Source organism: Salmo salar, chromosome 28 (assembly GCF_965601325.2).
Source record: "Salmo salar chromosome 28, fSalSal1, whole genome shotgun sequence".
NCBI classification, from domain to species: Eukaryota; Metazoa; Chordata; class Actinopteri; order Salmoniformes; family Salmonidae; genus Salmo; species Salmo salar.
Window position 1 is genome coordinate 31,394,362 of NC_138318.1, and position 22,403 is coordinate 31,416,764.

The following is a 22,403-nucleotide window of genomic DNA, read 5'->3' on the forward strand; positions in this document are numbered from 1 at the left end:
CACTGAGATAGCCCAACAAACAGAGACAGCCTGCACACATAGACAGCCCAACACACTGAGACAGCCCAGCACACTGAGACAGCCCAACACACTGAGACAGCCCAACACACTGAGACAGCCCAACACACTGAGACAGCCCAACACACTGAGACAGCCCAACACACTGAGACAGCCCAACACACTGAGACAGCCCAACACACTGAGACAGCCCAACACACTGAGACAGCCCAACACACTGAGACAGCCCAACACACTGAGACAGCCCAACACACTGAGACAGCCCAGCACACTGAGACAGCACAGAACACTGAGACAACACACTGAGACAACACAACACACTGAGACAACACACTGACACAACACAACACACTGAGACAACACACAGACAGCACAGAACACTGAGACAACACACTGAGACAGCCCAACACACAGAGACAGCCCAACACACTGAGACAGCCCAGCACACTGAGAAACACACAGAGACAGCACAACACACTGAGACAGCACAACACACTGAGACAATACAGCACACAGAGACACCCCAGCACACAGAGACAGCACAGAACACTGAGACAACACACTGAGACATCCCAACACACTGAGACAACACACCACACAGAGACAGCCCAGCACACTGACACAACACAAAACACAGACAACACAACACACTGAGACAGCCCAGCACACAGAGACAGCACAGCACACTGAGACAACACACTGAGACAACACAACACACTGAGACAACACACTGAGAAAACACAACACACTGAGACAGCCCAACACACTGAGACAGCACACTGAGACAGCCCAACACACTGAGACAGCCCAGCACACAGAGACAGCCCAGCACACAGAGACAGCCCAGCACACAGAGACAGCCCAGCACACAGAGACAGCCCACACACAGAGACAGCCCACACACAGAGACAGCCCACACACAGAGACAGCCAACACACTGAGACAGCCAACACACTAAGATAGCCCAACAAACTGAGACAGCCTGCACACAGAGACAGCCCAACACACTGAGACAGCCCAGCACACTGAGACAGCCCACACACTGAGACAGCCCAACACACTGAGACAGCCCAACACACTGAGACAGCCCAACACACTGAGACAGCCCAACACACTGAGACAGCCCAACACACTGAGACAGCCCAACACACTGAGACAGCCCAACACACTGAGACAGCCCAACACACTGAGACAGCCCAACACACTGAGACAGCCCAACACACTGAGACAGCCCAACACACTGAGACAGCCCAGCACACTGAGACAGCCCAGCACACTGAAACAGCCCAGCACACTGAGACAGCCCAACACACTGAGACAGCCCAACACACTGAGACAGCCCAACACACTGAGACAGCCCAGCACACTGACGACAACACACTGAGACAGCCCAACACACTGAGACAGCCCAACACACTGAGACAGCCCAACACACTGAGACAGCCCAACACACTGAGACAACACACTGAGACAGCCCAACACACTGAGACAGCCCAACACACTGAGACAACACACCACACTGAGACAGCCCAGCACACTGAGACAACACAACACACTGAGACAACACACTGACACAACACAACACACTGAGACAACACACTGAGAAAACACAACACACTGAGACAGCCCAACACACTGAGACAGCCCAACACACTGAGACAGCCCAACACACTGAGACAGCACACTGAGACAGCCCAACACACTGAGACAGCCCAGCACACTGAGACAGCCCAGCACACTGAGACAGCCCAGCACACTGAGACAGCCCAACACACTGAGACAGCCCAACACACTGAGACAGCCCAACACCCTGAAACAGCCCAACACCCTGAGACAGCCCAACACACTGAGACAGCCCAACACAATGAGACAGCCCAACACAATGAGACAGCCCAACACACTGAGACAGCCCAACACACTGAGACAGCCCAACACAATGAGACAGCCCAACACACTGAGACAGCCCAACACACTGAAACAGCCCAACACCCTGAAACAGCCCAACACCCTGAAACAGCCCAACACCCTGAAACAGCCCAGCACACTGAGACAGCCCAACACACTGAGACAGCCCAACACACTGAGACAGCCCAGCACACTGAGACAACACACTGAGACAGCCCAACACACTGAGACAGCCCAACACACTGAGACAGCCCAACACACTGAGACAGCCCAACACACTGAGACAGCCCAACACACTGAGACAGCCCAACACACTGAGACAGCCCAACACACTGAGACAGCCCAACACACTGAGACAGCCCAACACACTGAGACAGCCCAACACACTGAGACAGCCCAGCACACTGAGACAGCCCAACACACTGAGACAGCACACTGAGCAACACACTGAGACAGCCCAGCACACTGAGCCAACACACTGAGACAGCCCAACACACTGAGACAGCCCAACACACTGAGACAGCCCAACACACTGAGACAGCCCAACACACTGAGACAGCACAACACACTGAGACAGCCCAACACACTGAGACAGCCCAACACACTGAGACAGCCCAACACACTGAGACAGCCAACACACTGAGACAGCCCAACACACTGAGACAGCCCAACACACTGAGACAACACACTGAGACAGCCCAACACACTGAGACAGCCCAACACACTGAGACAGCCCAACACACTGAGACAACACACTGAGACAGCCCAACACACTGAGACAACACACTGAGACAGCCCAACACACTGAGACAGCCCAACACACTGAGAAAACACACCACACTGAGACAGCCCAGCACACTGAGACAGCACAGAACACTGAGACAACACACTGAGACAACACAACCCACTGAGACAACACACTGACACAACACAACACACTGAGACAACACACAGACAGCACAGAACACTGAGACAACACACTGAGACAGCCCAACACACAGAGACAGCACAACACACTGAGACAGCACAACACACTGAGATAATACAACACACTGAGACAGCCCAGCACACAGAGACAGCACAGAACACTGAGACAACACAACACACTGAGACAACACAACACACTGAGACAACACAACACACTGAGACAGCCCAGCACACAGAGACAGCCCAGCACACAGAGACAGCCCAACACACTGAGACAGCCCAACACACTGAGACAACACACTGAGACAGCCCAACACACTGAGACAGCCCAACACACTGAGACAGCCCAACACACTGAGACAGCCCAACACACTGAGACAGCCCAACACACTGAGACAGCCCAACACACTGAGACAGCCCAACACACTGAGACAGCCCAACACACTGAGACAGCACACTGAGACAACACACTGAGACAGCCCAACACACTGAGACAGCCAACACACTGAGACAGCCCAACACACTGAGACAGCCCAACACACTGAGACAGCCCAACACCCTGAAACAGCCCAACACACTGAGACAGCCCAACACACTGAGACAGCCCAACACACTGAGACAGCCCAACACCATGAAACAGCCCAACACCCTGAAACAGCCCAACACCCTGAAACAGCCCAACACCCTGAAACAGCCCAGCACCCTGAGACAGCCCAACACACTGAGACAGCCCAACACACTGAGACAGCCCAACACACTGAGACAGCCCAACACACTGAGACAGCCCAACACACTGAGACAGCCCAACACACTGAGACAGCCAAGCACACTGAGACAGCCCAACACACTGAGACAGCCCAACACACTGAGACAGCCCAACACACTGAGACAGCCCAACACACTGAGACAGCCCAACACACTGAGACAGCCCAACACACTGAGACAACACACTGAGACAGCCCAACACACTGAGACAGCCCAACACACTGAGACAACACACCACACTGAGACAGCCCAGCACACTGAGACAACACAACACACTGAGACAACACACTGACACAACACAACACACTGAGACAGCCCAACACACTGAGACAGCCCAACACACTGAGACAGCACACTGAGACAGCCCAACACACTGAGACAGCCCAGCACACTGAGACAGCCCAACACACTGAGACAGCCCAACACACTGAGACAGCCCAGCACACTGAGACAGCCCAACACCCTGAGACAACACACTGAGACAGCCCAACACACTGAGACAGCCCAACACAATGAGACTGCCCAACACACTGAGACTGCCCAACACACTGAGACAGCCCAACACACTGAGACAGCCCAACACACTGAGACAGCCCAACACACTGAGTCAGCCCAACACACTGAGACAGTCCAACACACTGAAACAGCCCAACACCCTGAAACAGCCCAACACCCTGAAACAGCCCAGCACACTGAGACAGCCCAACACACTGAGACAGCCCAACACACTGAGACAGCCCTGCACACTGAGACAGCCCTGCACACTGAGACAACACAACACACTGAGACAGCCCAACACACTGAGACAGCCCAACACACTGAGACAGCCCAACACACTGAGACAGCCCAGCACACTGAGACAGCCCAACACACTGAGACAGCCAACACACTGAGACAGCCAACACACTGAGACAGCCCAACACACTGAGACAGCCCAACACACTGAGACAGCCCAACACACTGAGACGAGACAACACACTGAGACAGCCCAACACACTGAGACAGCCCAACACACTGAGACAGCCCAACACACTGAGACAGCCCAGCACACTGAGACAACACACTGAGACAGCCCAACACACTGAGACAGCCAACACACTGAGACAGCCAACACACTGAGACAGCCCAACACACTGAGACAGCCCAACACACTGAGACAGCCCAACACACTGAGACAGCCCAACACACTGAGACAACACACTGAGACAGCCCAACACACTGAGACAGCCCAACACACTGAGACAGCCCAACACACTGAGACAACACACTGAGACAGCCCAACACACTGAGACAGCCCAACACACTGAGACAGCCCAACACACTGAGACGAGACAACACACTGAGACAGCCCAACACACTGAGACAGCCCAACACACTGAGACAGCCCAACACACTGAGACAGCCCAACACACTGAGACAGCCCAACACACTGAGACAGCCCTGCACACTGAGACAACACAACACACTGAGACAGCCCAACACACTGAGACAGCCCAACACACTGAGACAGCCCAACACACTGAGACAGCCAACACACTGAGACAGCCAACACACTGAGACAGCCCAACACACTGAGACAGCCCAACACACTGAGACAGCCCAACACACTGAGACAACACACTGAGACAGCCCAACACACTGAGACAGCCCAACACACTGAGACAACACACTGAGACAGCCCAACACACTGAGACAGCCCAACACACTGAGACAACACACTGAGACAGCCCAACACACTGAGACAGCCCAACACACTGAGAAAACACACCACACTGAGACAGCCCAGCACACTGAGACAGCACAGAACACTGAGACAATACACTGAGACAACACAACACACTGAGACAACACACTGACACAACACAACACACTGAGACAACACACTGAGACAGCACAACACACTGAGACAGCACAACACACTGAGATAATACAACACACTGAGACAGCCCAGCACACAGAGACAGCACAGCACACAGAGACAACACAACACACTGAGACAACACAACACACTGAGACAACACAACACACTGAGACAACACAACACATTGAGACAACACAACACACTGAGACAACCCAACACACTGAGACAGCCAACACACTGACGACAACACACTGAGACAGCCCAACACACTGAGACAGCCCAACACACTGAGACAGCCCAACACACTGAGACAGCCCAACACACTGAGACAGCCCAACACACTGAGACAACACACTGAGACAGCCCAACACACTGAGACAGCCCAACACACTGAGACAACACACCACACTGAGACAGCCCAGCACACTGAGACAACACAACACGCTGAGACAACACACTGACACAACACAACACACTGAGACAGCCCAACACACTGAGACAGCCCAACACACTGAGACAGCACACTGAGACAGCCCAACACACTGAGACAGCCCAGCACACTGAGACAGCCCAACACACTGAGACAGCCCAACACACTGAGACAGCCCAGCACACTGAGACAGCCCAACACCCTGAGACAACACACTGAGACAGCCCAACACCCTGAAACAGCCCAGCACACTGAGACAGCCCAACACACTGAGACAGCCCAACACACTGAGACAGCCCTGCACACTGAGACAGCCCTGCACACTGAGACAACACAACACACTGAGACAGCCCAACACACTGAGACAGCCCAACACACTGAGACAGCCCAACACACTGAGACAGCCCAGCACACTGAGACAGCCCAACACACTGAGACAGCCAACACACTGAGACAGCCAACACACTGAGACAGCCCAACACACTGAGACAGCCCAACACACTGAGACAGCCCAACACACTGAGACAGCCCAACACACTGAGACAGCCCAACACACTGAGACGAGACAACACACTGAGACAGCCCAACACACTGAGACAGCCCAACACACTGAGACAGCCCAACACACTGACACAGCCCAACACACTGAGACAGCCCTGCACACTGAGACAACACAACACACTGAGACAGCCCAACACACTGAGACAGCCCAGCACACTGAGACAACACACTGAGACAGCCCAACACACTGAGACAGCCAACACACTGAGACAGCCCAACACACTGAGACAGCCCAACACACTGAGACAACACACTGAGACAGCCCAACACACTGAGACAGCCCAACACACTGAGACAACACACTGAGACAGCCCAACACACTGAGACAGCCCAACACACTGAGACAGCCCAACACACTGAGACAACACACTGAGACAGCCCAACACACTGAGACAGCCCAACACACTGAGACAGCCCAACACACTGAGACGAGACAACACACTGAGACAGCCCAACACACTGAGACAGCCCAACACACTGAGACAGCCCAACACACTGAGACAGCCCAACACACTGAGACAGCCCAACACACTGAGACAGCCCTGCACACTGAGACAACACAACACACTGAGACAACACACTGACACAACACAACACACTGAGACAACACACTGAGACAGCACAACACACTGAGACAGCACAACACACTGAGATAATACAACACACTGAGACAGCCCAGCACACAGAGACAGCACAGCACACAGAGACAACACAACACACTGAGACAACACAACACACTGAGACAACACAACACACTGAGACAACACAACACACTGAGACAACACAACACACTGAGACAACCCAACACACTGAGACAGCCAACACACTGAGACAGCCAACACACTGAGATAGCCCAACAAACTGAGACAGCCTGCACACAGAGACAGCCCAGCACACTGAGACAGCCCAGCACACTGAGACAACACACTGAGACAGCCCAACACACTGAGACAGCCCAACACACTGAGACAACACACTGAGACAGCCCAACACACTGAGACAGCCCAACACACTGAGACAACACACTGAGACAGCCCAGCACACTGAGACAGCCCAACACACTGAGACAGCCCAACACACTGAGACAACACACTGAGACAGCCCAACACACTGAGACAACACACTGAGACAGCCCAGCACACTGAGACAGCCCAACACACTGAGACAGCCCAACACACTGAGACAACACACTGAGACAGCCCAACACACTGAGACAGCCCAACACACTGAGACAACACACTGAGACAGCCCAACACACTGAGACAGCCCAACACACTGAGACAGCCTAACACACTGAGACAACACACCACACAGAGACAGCCCAGCACACTGACACAACACAAAACACAGACAACACAACACACTGAGACAGCCCAGCACACAGAGACAGCACAGAACACTGAGACAACACACTGAGACAACACAACACACTGAGACAACACACTGACACAACACAACACACTGAGACAACACACTGAGACAACACAACACACTGAGACAACACAACACACTGAGACAGCAGAGCATCTCTGATACCATGGCATATACAGTGAGGGAAAAAAGTATTTGATCCCCTGCTGATTTTGTACGTTTGCCCACTGACAAAGAAATGATCAGTCTATAATTTTAATGGTAGGTTTATTTGAACAGTGAGAGACAGAATAACAACAACAAAATCCAGAAAAACGCATGACAAAAATGTTATAAATTGATTTGCATTTTAATGAGGGAAATAAGTATTTGACCCACTCTCAATCAGAAAGATTTCTGGCTCCCAGGTGTCTTTTATACAGGTACGAGCTGAGATTAGGAGCACACTCAAAGGGAGTGCTCCTAATCTCATCTTGTTACCTGTATAAAAGACACCTGTCCACAGAAGCACTCAATCAATCAGATTCCAAACTCTCCAGCATGGCCAAGACCAAAGAGCTCTCCAAGGATGTCAAGGACAAGATTGTAGACCTACACAAGGCTGGAATGGGCTACAAGACCATCGCCAAGCAGCTTGGTGAGAAGGTGACAACAGTTTGTGCGATTATTCGCAAATGGAAGAAACACAAAATAACTGTCAATCTCCCTCGGCCTGGGGCTCCATGCAAGATCTGACCTTGTGGAGTTGTAATGATCATGAGAACGGTGAGGAATCAGCCCAGAACTACACGGGAGGATCTTGTCAATGATCTCAAGGCAGCTGGGACCATCGTCACCAAGAAAACAATTGGTAACACACTACGCCGTGAAGGAATGAAATCCTGCAGCGCCCGCAAGGTCCCCCTGCTCAAGAAAGCACATATACGTGCCCATCTGAAGTTTGCCAATGAACATCTGAATTATTCAGAGGACAACTGGTGAAAGTGTTGTGGTCAGATGAGACCAAAATGGAGCTCTTTGGCATCAACTCAACTCGCCGTGTTTTGAGGAGGAGAAATGCTGCCTATGACCCCAAGAATACCATCCCCACCGTCAAACATGGAGGTGGAAACATTATGCTTTGGGGGTGTTTTTCTGCTAAGGGGACAGGACAACTTCACCGCATCAAAGGGACGATGGACGGGGCCATGTACCGTTAAATCTTGGGTGAGAACCTCCTTCCCTCAGCCAGGGCATTGAAAATGGGTCGCGGATGGGTATTACAGCATGACAATGACCCAAAACACATGGCCAAGGCAACAAAGGAGTGGCTCAAGAAGAAGCACATTAAGGTCCTGGAGTGGCCTAGCCAGTCTCCAGACCTTAATCCCATAGAAAATCTGTGGAGGGAGCTGAAGGTTCGAGTTGCCAAACGTCAGCCTCAAAACCTTAATGACTTGGAGAAGATCTGCAAAGAGGAGTGGGACAAAATCCCTCCTGAGATGTGTGCAAACCTGGTGGCCAACTGCAAGAAACGTCTGACCTCTGTGATTGCCAACAAGGGTTTTGCCACCAAGTACTCAGTCATGTTTTGCAGAGGGGTCAAATACTTATTTCCCTCATTAAAATGCAAATCAATTTATAACATTTCTGACATGCGTTTTTCTGGATTTTTTGTTGTTGTTATTCTGTCTCTCACTGTTCAAATAAACCTACCATTAAAATTATAGACTGATCATTTCTTTGTCAGTGGGCAAACGTACAAAATCAGCAGGGGATCAAATACTTTTTTCCCTCACTATACATGGACCAGACATGGGTTTAAGCGCTTGATTTAGTGCAGCTCAAGCATTTGAAGTGTTTGTCTTTGTTTGGTATGCATATGCAATGACTATACTGGTAGAATACTGGACGCAGTGCTTCCAGTAAATAGAGAGATACACTTTTAAAAAACACAGGTTCTTATAAACTATTCAGTCAAGGCTTTGCATCAATATGACATAGCTGACCTTGCGTTTGGCCTGGATCTGGTTCTGGTAGTGGTCTGAGGTCTCCCCCGGTACCTCACTGCCCCACAGTGTCTGGCCAATAAGGCTGTAGGTGACCAACATCACCAGCAGGGGGAGCAGGTAGATCAGTGTGATCAAAGCTATCTGGTATCTGTGAGACAGATGTTGAAGGTCAAGTATTACAGACACAAATAAGTGATAACGTGGGCTTGGGCTTGAAACATCCCTTTCTAATAGAGACTTTGAAGTATTGAACATAAAAAAAATGAAGCATGTATTTCTAACCATGAAAAAAAGACAAAAAAAAGGTGCTATCTAGAACCAAACAGGGTTATTTGGCTGTCCCCATAGGAGAACACTTCGAAGAACCCATTTTGGTTCCAGGCAGAACCCTTTTGGGTTCCATATAGAACCCTTTCCACATAAGGTTCTAATCTACATGGACCCAAAAAAAGAGTACCGCCTGGCACCAAAAATAACCCTTTTGGAACCCTTTTTTCTAAGAGTGTACATTCAGACCAGAGATCAACACCAGTCCTCGGGGTCCGGAGTGGTGTCACACTTTCCCCCCATCCCTAGCAAACACAGCTGATTAAACTAATTACATTCTAAACTCAAGATCATGATTAGTTGATTATTGGAGTCTGCTGTGTTTGCTGGGGCTTGGGCAAAAGTGTGACACCAATTAGGCCCCCGAGGACTGGAGTTGCCCATCCCTGATCTAGACAGACATATTGCTGAGAAAGGTACTGTGGGTGTCTCACGTGAGATGGTGTTTCCCACCATAGTCATCAGGCCAGTTGACGAAACAGATAGTCCGTGGTGGATAGTACTCGGTGACAGAGTAGTAACACTGGGGGAATGCCAGGGAGAATGCCACCGCCCAGATGAGACCAATCACAATCTTGGTAGATGTGGAGGATAGCCTTAGTTTCAAAGGGTAGATTATGGCCAAGTATCTGTGGAAGAGAACCAAGCAAAGGTCAGGTACAGTCAGAGCCCTATAACAGTGCATGTCATTGGCTGCTTAGACCGCTGAAGACTGAAATGTTCTGAAAACCCTGGTGACTCACTCATCAGAATTTCACTGTCATGATGAATGAATGGGAGGGTCCTCATTCTGTAATAAACTCAGCAAAAAAAAGAAACGTCCTCGCACTGTCAACTGCGTTTATTTTCAAGCAAACTTAACATGTGCAAATATTTGTATGAACATAAGATTCAACAACTGAGACATAAACTGAACAGGTTCCACAGACATGTGACTAACAGAAATGGAATAATATGTCCCTGAACAAAGGTAATCAAAATCAAAAGTAACAGTCAGTATCTGGTGTGGCCACCACCTGCATTAAGTACTGCAGTGCATCTCCTCCTCATGGACTGCACCAGATTTGCCAGTTCTTGCTGTGAGATGTTACCCCACTCTTCCACCAAGCCACCTGCATGTTCCCGGACATTTATGGGGGGGTATGGCTCTAGCCCTCACCCTCTGATCCAACAGGTCCCAGACGTGCTCAATGGGATTGAGATCCGGGCTCTTCGCTGGCCATGGCAGAACACTGACATTCCTGTCTTGCAGGAAATCACGCACAGAATGAGCAGTATGGCTGGTGGCATTGTCATGATGGAGGGTCATGTCAGGATGAGCCTGCAGGAAAGGTACCACATGAGGAAGGAGGATGTCTTCCCTGTAACACACAACATTGAGATTGCCTGCAATGATAACAAGCTCAGTCTGATGATGCTGTGACACACCACCCCAGACCATGACGGACCCTCCACCTCCAAATCGATCCCGCTCCAGAGTACAGGCCTCGGTGTCAAGCTCATTCCTTCGACGATAAACGCGAATCCGACCATCACCCCTGGTGAGACAAAACCGCGACTCGTCAGTGAAGAGCACTTTTTGTCAGTCCTGTCTGGTCCAGCGACGGTGGGTTTGTGCCCATGGGCGACGTTGTTGCCGGTGATGTCTGGTGAGGACCTGCCTTACAACAGGCCTACAAGCCCTCAGTCCAGTCTCTCTCAGCCTATTGCGGCCAGTCTGAGCACTGATGGAGGGATTGTGCATTCCTGGTGTAACTCGGGCAGTTGTTGTTGCCATCCTGTACCTGTCCCGCAGGTGTGATGTTCGGATGTACCGATCCTCTGCAGGTGTTGTTACACGTGGTCTGCCACTGCGAGGACGATCAGCTATCCGTCCTGTCTCCCTGTAGCGCTGTCTTAGGCGTCTCACAGTACGGACATTGCAATTTATTGCCCTGTCAATTTATTGCCCATCTGCATGCCTCCTTGCAGCATGCCTAAGGCACATTCACACAGATGAGCAGGGACCCTGGGTATCTTTCTTTTGGTGTTTTTCAGAGTCAGTAGAAAGGCCTCTTTAGTGTCCTAAGTTTTCATAACTGTGACCTTAAATGCCTACCGTCTGTGAGCTGTTAGTGTCTTTACAACCGTTCCACAGGTGCATGTTCATTAATTGTTTATGGGTCATTGAGCATGGGAAACAGTGTATAAACCCTTTACAATGAAGATCTGTGAAGTTATTTGGATTTTTACGAATTATCTTTGAAAGACCAGGGTCCTGAAAAAGGGACATTACTTTTTTTGATGAGTTTATATGACATGACATAACTTCTGTTCATGAGAGCTTTGAAAACAGCAATGTCTACAATACAACCATAGTTTGAACTCATTAACATATTTATAATTGAATACAAAAAGGATGTGGTGCTGATTTCAGGGTGATGTTGCAACCAGAATTAACCGGCTGTCAACGAAATATCTGATTGAATGTCATTAATATCGTGAAAACACACACACACACACACACACACACACACACACACACACACACACACACACACACACACACACACACACACACACACACACACACACACACAGAGAGAGAGAGAGTGGGAGACAAACAGAGAGAGAGAATTTAAGCCAATGTATAGCACAAAAGTTAAACAGTATAGATCCATAGTTATACGCAGAAAAATATACGAATTGTCCCGATATCAACAGAATATGTGTATTTAGGTAGGCTAGTGCGCTCTTTTATGCGCGCACAGACATGCACTGTGGTGAACACACAAGACGATAAAACCCGGTGAAGCGATAAATTGAATATTTAGAAAAAATCTCGTGTTGTTAAGCAAATTAAAACAATATCAGAATTATAATGTACTGCACTCTTATCATCTCCAGTGCTCAGTACGCTATATTGGAAAAAATATTCATATAAATCAGAAATATAATAAAAAAATCAGCATGTGATGATTATTGTCCACTTCAATGACAAGTAGCTTCATTTGGCATGTATCTGAGTGATACAGACATTGTTGATAAGATTGATTATATGTCTTCTTGGGAACGTGCGTAATTTGAAGACATTCACCATGGTTTGAGTGGAAATTGCAATTTTTGATTTCCCTTGACAATTATTGTAGTCTCTACCGACTAGAGCAGTCTGTTTCACGTAATAGCAAGGCTCGTTGTATGTTCTTACCGGTCAACTGCAATAACTGCCATAGAATAAACGCTTGAGCACATCGCTGTGATGGGATAGAAGTTCTGAAACCTACAGTATCCCAACCCGAAGTACCAGTCGTTGTGTGTAGAATATACAAAATTGAAGACAGTGTTGAAAGTAGCCATTGACAAGTCCGAGAATGCAAGATTTACTATAAAATAGTTAGTCACTGTCCTCATTCTTTTGTGAGCCAAAATTATCCAAATTACAGTGACATTTCCTGCGACGGACACAATCACTATCAGTGAATAAGCAATTGCCCACAACGCCACTTGCCAATCCGGCTGTTCAAAACGATTGTTTGTCGTCTTGTTTCCATAACTCTGAAAATATATGGTTGTTGAGAGGTTGACCGGTTCCGACGTCGTTGTATTCATCTCTATATCACACTAGACAAAATCCCTTTCGCGTTTTGGGCAATTAATGATTAGTTCCGATGTCTGCTTCTTGAACAAAAATCACAATTTCAAAACCATTCAGGTGTTGTGAAGTCCAAGGACCCTCTCCGGCTCTCCTGCTATTTCTGAAATGCGCTTCATGGCCACAGAACTTTGTCAGTCTTGTCAGTGGCGCGTGCGTAAAGCTGAGCTGCCAGCGGTGATTGGAGAGCTAGCGGTTTGGAATGTGCGCACGAGCCTACAATGTTATCAACGTGTAGGGTTTGACGTGTCATTATAATACAACAGCTGTGATAGCACAGATGCACACTTTCAACAATAGCATCTGATTTTAGAAGTGCTGTCAATAACATATAGCCTACAAATATAGCCTCACACAAAAGAGGTCCAGGAACATGCAGAACACAATGAAGCAAAACAGGCACACATATAGGAGTGGCATTAGTCTGCAATGGGCTCTTTCAGCCAAATGGCTCCATTCATTCTAAGTGATAGGGGTGAAGAGATTTAACCACAATGACACTATGTGGCCAAATATCCTCAAACCCATGGGTTAATATTGCACTATTGATGCCATGTAGCCTGACATTTGGCCATTTCTTCAGGTATCAACTTCTCCATTGCAAATGGGTTAAAGCCATTAGTGATTTATTGCATTAGTGTAGCATAGCATTAGAATATTTTGGGTTAGCCCTCAATTTGGTAGTTTTATTCCTTTATGAGATTTGATTAACATAATGGAATTCATTCTGGAGGTAGCCACAGAGCAGACCGGGGTCATCATGCATGTAGTAACATAACTATCTGTCTATCTATAGTATTTCATATTGATTGATATTAGATTATACACGTCTGGGGATTAGTGCTATGTCCGGGTTGTTTTCAAAAGCCAAACATGATATCTGAATGCAGAGGAGGCTACAGAGTCCAACTACTCCCCAATGCATCAGGCTCAACATACCAGATAAGTGCCATTCTATTTCAAGTAGCTTGCCAGAACTGAAACATCTCATAAAATCAATACAGTATGTGGCTAGAAAAGGTTTAATGATAGTGTCTTTCAACTCACTGTCTAAAATCAACAATATTGAATCCACTGTCTGGGTACCATCCAAGTACCATCCATACATGAGACAAACACCAGCAAGCCAAAATGAATCAAAATAGATCTGTGATGAATCCTCCCATCCAGGCAAAACAGAAGGATAGAATTGTTGACATGGTCTAGTGGTTCAGCAGCCTTCTTTCAGAATACATGGGTTAAAATAGATCAAAATTCCTTAGATATTGTTCAGCCACGTTGTGAAATTCCCAATTTTCTCTGAAAAGTAACTCTGCTGATATGGTATTGAAAAATGGGCAAGACCTTTCTGCATGAAGTTCAAGTTTTGGTTTGTCTAAATTCATAATAGTATCTAATTTTGCCACATTTGACAGTAGGTCTACCATATCACATTTGACAGTAGGTCTACCATATCACATTTGACAGTAGGCCTACCATATCACATTTGACAGTAGGCCTACCATATCACATTTGACAGTAGGTCTACCATATCACATTTGACAGTAGGCCTACCATATCACATTTGACAGTAGGCCTACCATATCACATTTGACAGTAGGCCTACCCTATCACATTTGCATTTGACAGTACCTTATAGACCAGGCATAGGCAACTTTGATTGGGATGGGGGCCACAAATAATTCTGAACTCATCATAATGTGCCGCATTTGAGCTGCCAGCTGCTTCACACCAAATTCTTTGCAATTCCACACATTTTGCCATAGGGTGGAGAGAAATGTTTGCAGTTTTTAATATGATATCTGAGTGAGACTGACTAACAAAATCAATGGGGACCCCCAGGCGGTAATTAGATTATGATCACTACAAGGAAATTGATCCGAGGGCCTTCAAAAGGGATGCCCGCGAGGCCCCCAGATGCCCATCCCCGCTATATACAGGTTGGTTGTTTAGCAACAAAACCGATACGTAAACAAATATGGGGCAAAACAGATGTGGTTGGCTTAGATGGTTGACAACATGTAAACTATGTTTAGTCTCCAATGTTTATTGAAAACATAAACACATTTGCACATTGAGCACTTGTTGTCTTGCAAATATATTGTTACAGTTGGTTATCTAGCTAGCAATTTTTTTCCATATTAGTATTGACATGAAATCTGTCAAAACACCCAAAAAAAAAAATACATGGTATCAAGAACAAGATGAAACTAGCTGAAATGAGCTACTTGCAATTCCCTACATGGCAGTTTCTTGTCATTGTTGGTAGCTATCTAGCCATCCAGAATCACAACTCACGGACTTCTGCCCAATTGAAGCGTGTGCATCGTTTTCATGACATTGTCCGCTTTCCCATCTATAGACAATTATACAAATAACCACATATAAAAATATAAACACAACATGTAAAGTGTTGGTCCTATGTTTCATGAGCTGAAATAAGAGCCCAGAAATGTTCGATACGCACAAAAAGCTTATTTCTCTCAAATTCTGTGCTGACTGCAGGAATGTCCACCAGAGCTGTTTCCTGAAAATGTAATGTTCATTTCTCTACCATAAGCCACCTCCAATGTTGTTTTAGAAAATTTGGCAGTACGTTCAACCGGCCTCACTACCGCAGACCACATGTAACCACACCAGCCAGATCTCCCCATCCAATTTCTTCACCTGTGGGATCGTCTGAGACCAGCCACCCGGACAACTGATGAAACTGTAAGTTTGCACAACTGAAGAATTTCTGCACAAACTGTCAGAAACCGTCCCAGATAAGCTCATCTGCGTGCTCGTCGTCCTCACCAGGGTCTTGACCTGACTGCTGTTCGGCGTTGTAACCGACTTTAGTGGGGAAATGCTTATCTTCGATGGCCTGTACCGGACAGATGGCGTCGTGTGGGCGAGCGGTTTGTTGATGTCAACATTGTCAACAGAGTGCCCCATGGTGGCGGTGGGGTTATGGTATGGGGTTATGGTATGGGCAGGCATAAGCTACGGACAATGAACACAATTGCATTTTATCGATGGCAATTTGAATGCACAGAGATACCGTAACCAGATCCTGAGGCCCATTGTTGTGCCATTCATCCACCACCATCACCTCATGTTTCAGCATGATAATTTTGCAAGGATCTGTATACAATTCCTGTAAGCTGAAAATGTCCCAGGTCTTCAATGGTCTGCATACTTACCATAAATGTCACCTATTGAGCACGTTTGGGATGCTCTGGATCAACGTGTATGACAGCGTGTCCCAGTTCCCACCAATATCCAACAACTTTGCACAGCCATTGAAGAGGAGTAGGACAACATTCCCCAGGCCACAATCAACAGCCTGATCAACTCTATGCGAAGGAGATGTGTTGTGCAGCATGAGGCAAATGGTGGTCACACCAGATACTGACTGAATTTCTGATCCACACCCCTACCTTCTATTAAAGGTATTTGTGACCAAAATATGCTTATCTGTATTCCCAGTCATGTGAAATCTATAGATAAGCCTAATTAATTCATTTCAGGTGACTGATTTCCTTATATGAACTATAACTCAGGGGAAGCAACAATAATATTGGTATAGGCCTATATTAAAACCAGTTGTTATATACAATGTAGCCTACATCCATATAAAAAAATACTAAAAGGTTCATTACGAGTAAATATGTTTGGTCTGTAATGTCAGAAACATTAGGCTACTAAAACAGAAGCCACAGTGGCAGAAGTGCTCCATTCATTCCTTGCAGTGTCCTAATTGGGGCGTCTGTCTATCAGTCAAAACATATTTACTGCTGGCAGGTGGTGCTTTAACAGAGTTCCAGGTGTGTGCGACGAGAAACAGGAAGTTCATTTTTCGGAATCGAAAGAGGGATCAAACATGTCCAATGATGTCAGATATTGTGAGAAGTTCTCCTACGTCTTCCTAAAGTTCGCCCTCATTGTATATTCCACTATCTTCTGGGTGAGTAGTCTATGCTTAATATCCAGTGTGTCGCCAAATACAGGCAGACTCTATGCAAATAACAGAGGGCGTATAAACGGACTCGCACATTCCGGAAAAAAACATTAATATTCGCCCTTGCTGGTGTTTGTGAAACACAAAATATTGTCCAATCGCCTATTAGGATTGTTAATAACTTAAAAGTTAGTTTGGATCGACAGGTGTCCGATATTGTAGTCTACACACGGTTCATTTTGGGGCTGGTGGTTTGATGGGTATCTGAACGTCGTATCGTAACCACACACTCTGGAAGTGACATTTCGCACACTGGCTACTGTTGCCATGATACACACGATTAATTTGAAGGAATATCACATAGGTTTTGCTACCTACTACCGTGTTACCGTAACAAAAACAAGTAGATGGTCTCATGGAATGTCATATTTTCTAGAGCATTTGCTATTTACCAATACACCAAATACTATTTGCTGAAAACAAATGCCATGGGTATTAATTTTCTACATTGTTTGTTTTTGCTGGTGCCTCACTCCTGAGCCTAATGGAATGCACATTTTACAGTGTGTGCCTTCGAAGGGCATGTGACCGACAGTATAAGTGCTAATAAATGCCATGTCATGTTTGGATAAATAGAGTATTATGCATGAGAAGAGTTAGTGCATAGGATATCTTTATAGTCCACCCTATTTTATGTCAGTCGAATGAGATCTACAATGGCTTGTGAATAAATTGTTAGTGCACAAAGTGCATTATGCCCCCTATACTCTCAGAAGGTTGCCATTTAAATTCGTTAAACAAGCAATACATGTCTTTCATGGTTATTTTCAATGGAACCAATGTCTTTGATCTTGATGGATGATCTGAATCCAAATTTACTTGGAAAAGATTTATTGGTGATCCTTAAATTGATGCTTTGCATAGAGAGTAACGAAATAATCATTGCTCAGGGGTTTTCAGTTATTCAAATAGACTGTACAGGGTGAAACAGTCCATGTTTCACCCTGTAAAGTCCATCTTTGGTTTCAATAAAGCAAATACAATTGAAGTTGGAAGTTTACATACACCTTAGCCAAGTACATTTAAACTCAGTTTTTCACAATTCCTGACATTTAATCCTAGTAAAAATTCCCTGTCTTAGATCAGTTAGGATAGCCACTTTATTTTAAGAATGTGAAATGTCAGAATAATAGTAGAGAATGATTTTAATATTTTATTTCTTTCATCACATTCCCAGTGGGTCAGAAGTTTACATACACTCAATTAGTATTTGGTAGCATTGCCTTTAAATTGTTTAACTTGGGTCAAACGTTTCAGATAGCCTTCCATAAGCTTCCCACAATAAGTTGGGTGAATTTTGTCCCATTCCTCCTGACAGAGCTGGTGTAACGGAGTCAGGTTTGTAGGTCTCCTTATTCGCACATGCCGTTTTCCGTTCTGTCCACTAATTTTCCAAAGGATTGAGGTCAGGGCTTTGTGATGGCCACTCCAATACCTTGACTTTGCTGTCCTTAAGCCATTTTGCCACAACTTTGGAAGTTTGCGACCAAGCTTTAACTTCCTGACTGATGTCTTGAGATGTTGCTTCAATATATCCACATAACTTTCCCTCATGATACCATCTATTTTGTGAAGTGCACCAGTCCCTCCTGCAGCAAATCATCCCCACAACATGATGCTGCCCCCCCTGTGTTTCACAGTTGGGATGGTGTTCTTCGGCTTGCAAGCCTCCCCCTTTTTCCTCCAAATATAACGATGGTCATTATGGCCAAACAGTTGTTATTTTTGTTTCATCAGACCAGAGGACATTGCTCCAAAAAGTATGATCTTTGTCCCCATGTGCAGTTGCAAACTGTAGTCTGGCTTTTTTATGGCGGTTTTGGAGCAGTGGCTTCCTTGCTGAGTGGCCTTTCAGGTTATGTTGATATAGGACTGGTTTTACTGTGGATATAGATACTTTTGTACCCGTTTCCTCCAGCATCTTCACATGGTCCTTTGCTGTTGTTCTGGGAGTGATTTGCACTTTTCAAACCAAAGTACGTTCATCTCTAGGAGACAGAACGCGTCTCCTTCCTGAGTGGTATGAAGGCTGCGTGGTCCCATGCTGTTTATATTTGCGTACTGTTGTTTGTACAGATGAATGTGGTACCTTCAGGCTTTTGGAAATTGCTCCCAAGGATGAACCAGACTTGTGGAGGTCTACAATTTGTTTTCTGAGGTCTTGACTGATTTCTTTTGATTTTCCCATGATGTCAAGCAAAGAGGCACTGAGTTTGAAGGTAGGCCTTGAAATACATCCACAGGTACACCTCCAATTGACTCAAATCATGTCAATTAGCCTATCAGAAGCTTCTAAAGCCATGACACAATTTTCTGGAATTTTCCAAGCTGTTTAAAGGCACAGTCAAATAAGTGTATGTAAACTTCTGACCCACTGGAATTGTGATACAGTGAAATAATCTGTCTGTAAACAATTGTTGGAAAAATTACTTGTGTCATGCACAAAGTAGATGTCCTAACCGACTTGTCAAAACTATAGTTTTGTTAACAAGAAACTTGTGGAGTGGTTGAAAAACGAGTTTTAATGACTCCAACCTAAGTGTATTTAAACTTCCGACTTCAACTGTAGATTTGAGCCTGAACGGACCAAGGTTTCTACATTGTTAGGGTTAACAATATTTCTACACAGTATTTTGTTGATAATGGCTGTGTGGGCCACTACTGGGCATAATGGATTCAAATGTGGGCATCTTTAGTGCTGTCTCTACCACACATTCACTCTCTCACAGACATACACATATCTATATAAATATATATTTTATTTATTTACTATTGGCTCGGAACAACCTGCCAAGTCTGGCAACATAACACATTTTAAAAGTTAAAGTTGGTTGGAAATATCTTTTGATTTATTGTACACACAGTAGATTATATGTTGAACAAACTAACAGAGTTATTCAAAGAAGGGACTGCATTCAGTGACGAATTCACCCATTGTTGTGATTTTGAGTGTTTGGAAAATTAACAGGAAATCCTGCAGGTCATCTATCAGGAATCCGGCATGAAAGGCCTATAGTCCAATAATTATTTAGAATTTCATGTTTCGTATTGTGGGCTTGTTAATGCCACACATGGTATTTTGATTGGCCTCGCTGCTCCTTGACGGCAGAGCCATCAGGGAGCAGGCATACACTTGTTATGAGCCTTCAACAGGAGGCTGCTGAGGAGAGTACGGCTCATAATAATGTCCGGAACGTCATAGCATCATATATATGGCAACCAGGTGTTTGACGTATTCGATACCATTCCACTGACTCCGCTCCAGCCTTTACCACGAGCCCGTCCTCCCCAATGAAGGTGCCACCAACCTCCTGTGAACATAAACAAACAAAAGGCTGCATGGACCTCACACTATTTTCTCACCAATCTGTTGGATTTCTCCTTGCAGGCATTTCTGTCAGGGTGTTCCAGTCTATGGCAATAGGTATACTCACAAGGCTTCAGTGTGTGCATGGATAGTGGTAGTTCTGCTGATGTCAATTTTTTTTATAGCAACATGCTTTATTAGTTTTAGTTTTATTATTTTTGCTCGCTGTTGATACAGTTACTGAGTACTGTGCCATAGAGAAGAATGGTGAAGTAGAGAGTCAGACCACAAAATCATGCTGATGAATGTGTACCCCTGGAGGTTGTTGAGAATCCACAGTGCCATGCCAGCGTGCCATGCCAGCGTGCCATGCCAGCGTGCCATGCCAGCGTGCCATGCCAGCGTGCCATGCCAGCGTGCCATGCCAGCGTGCCATGCCAGCGTGCCATGCCAGCGTGCTAGCCCCTCTTAATACCAGATAGGTATTGGATTATGGATTTGTCAGTATTGTTTTAAACAACAGTGTGTGTTTCTGCTCAACAACTAGATATGGATATTAATCTTATTTTACAGTACTTGACCTGGGGGAAAAAATCTAGTATTTGCAGCAAAACGTATTATTCTACGACCCAGATATCAAAGAAGAGAAGCTAAATGCCTTTTACGGAGGTGTTTCATTTAAGGATTTGACATGATTATCTGATGCACATGCGAGTCAATAGGTTCTTATCATTAGAAATAGTCCTCGGCGATTAGAATAATTAGTGTTATTTTATGTGCCTTGAGTGTCCTGTTAAATACACTGCTCAAAAAAATAAAGGGAACACTTAAACAACACAATGTAACTCCAAGTCAATCACACTTCTGTGAAATCAAACTGTCCACTTAGGAAGCAACACTGATTGATTGACAATAAATGTCACATGCTGTTGTGCAAATGGAATAGACAACAGGTGGAAATTATAGGCAATTAGCAAGACGCCCCCAATAAAGGAGTGGTTCGGCAGGTGGTGACCACAGACCACTTCTCAGTTCTTATGCTTCCTGGCTGATGTTTTGGTCACTTTTGAATGCTGGCGGTGCTTTCACTCTAGTGGTAGCATGAGACGGAGTCTACAACCCACACAAGTGGCTCAGGTAGTGCAGCTCATCCAGGATGGCACATCAATGCGAGCTGTGGCAAGAAGGTTTGCTGTGTCTGTCAGCGTAGTGTCCAGAGCATGGAGGCGCTACCAGGAGACAGGCCAGTACATCAGGAGACGTGGAGGAGGCCGTAGGAGGGCAACAACCCAGCAGCAGGACCGCT

At 46.3% G+C, this 22,403-nt stretch overlaps 2 protein-coding genes across 3 annotated transcripts in view; one reads left to right on the top strand and one right to left on the bottom strand.

Annotated features, from left to right (window-relative positions):
- LOC106589827 (neuromedin-K receptor) overlaps positions 1-13,934 on the bottom strand; it is a 28,608-nt gene extending 14,674 nt beyond the window's left edge. The window contains 3 exon segments of the mRNA XM_014180211.3: positions 9,827-9,977; positions 10,591-10,785; positions 13,344-13,934. Of these exon segments, the coding sequence (XP_014035686.3) occupies positions 9,827-9,977; positions 10,591-10,785; positions 13,344-13,744 (747 nt within the window). The 5' untranslated portion in view covers positions 13,745-13,934.
- A 3,612-nt stretch (positions 13,935-17,546) lies between these two features.
- The window catches only part of LOC106589828 (tetraspanin-15), a 38,195-nt gene continuing 33,338 nt past the window's right edge, over positions 17,547-22,403 (top strand). For both annotated transcript variants that reach the window (XM_014180212.3, XM_014180213.3), the window contains exon 1: positions 17,547-17,736. In XM_014180212.3, coding sequence (XP_014035687.1) covers positions 17,653-17,736 — 84 coding nt within the window. In that variant the 5' untranslated portion in view covers positions 17,547-17,652. The remainder of the gene's footprint in view (positions 17,737-22,403) is intronic.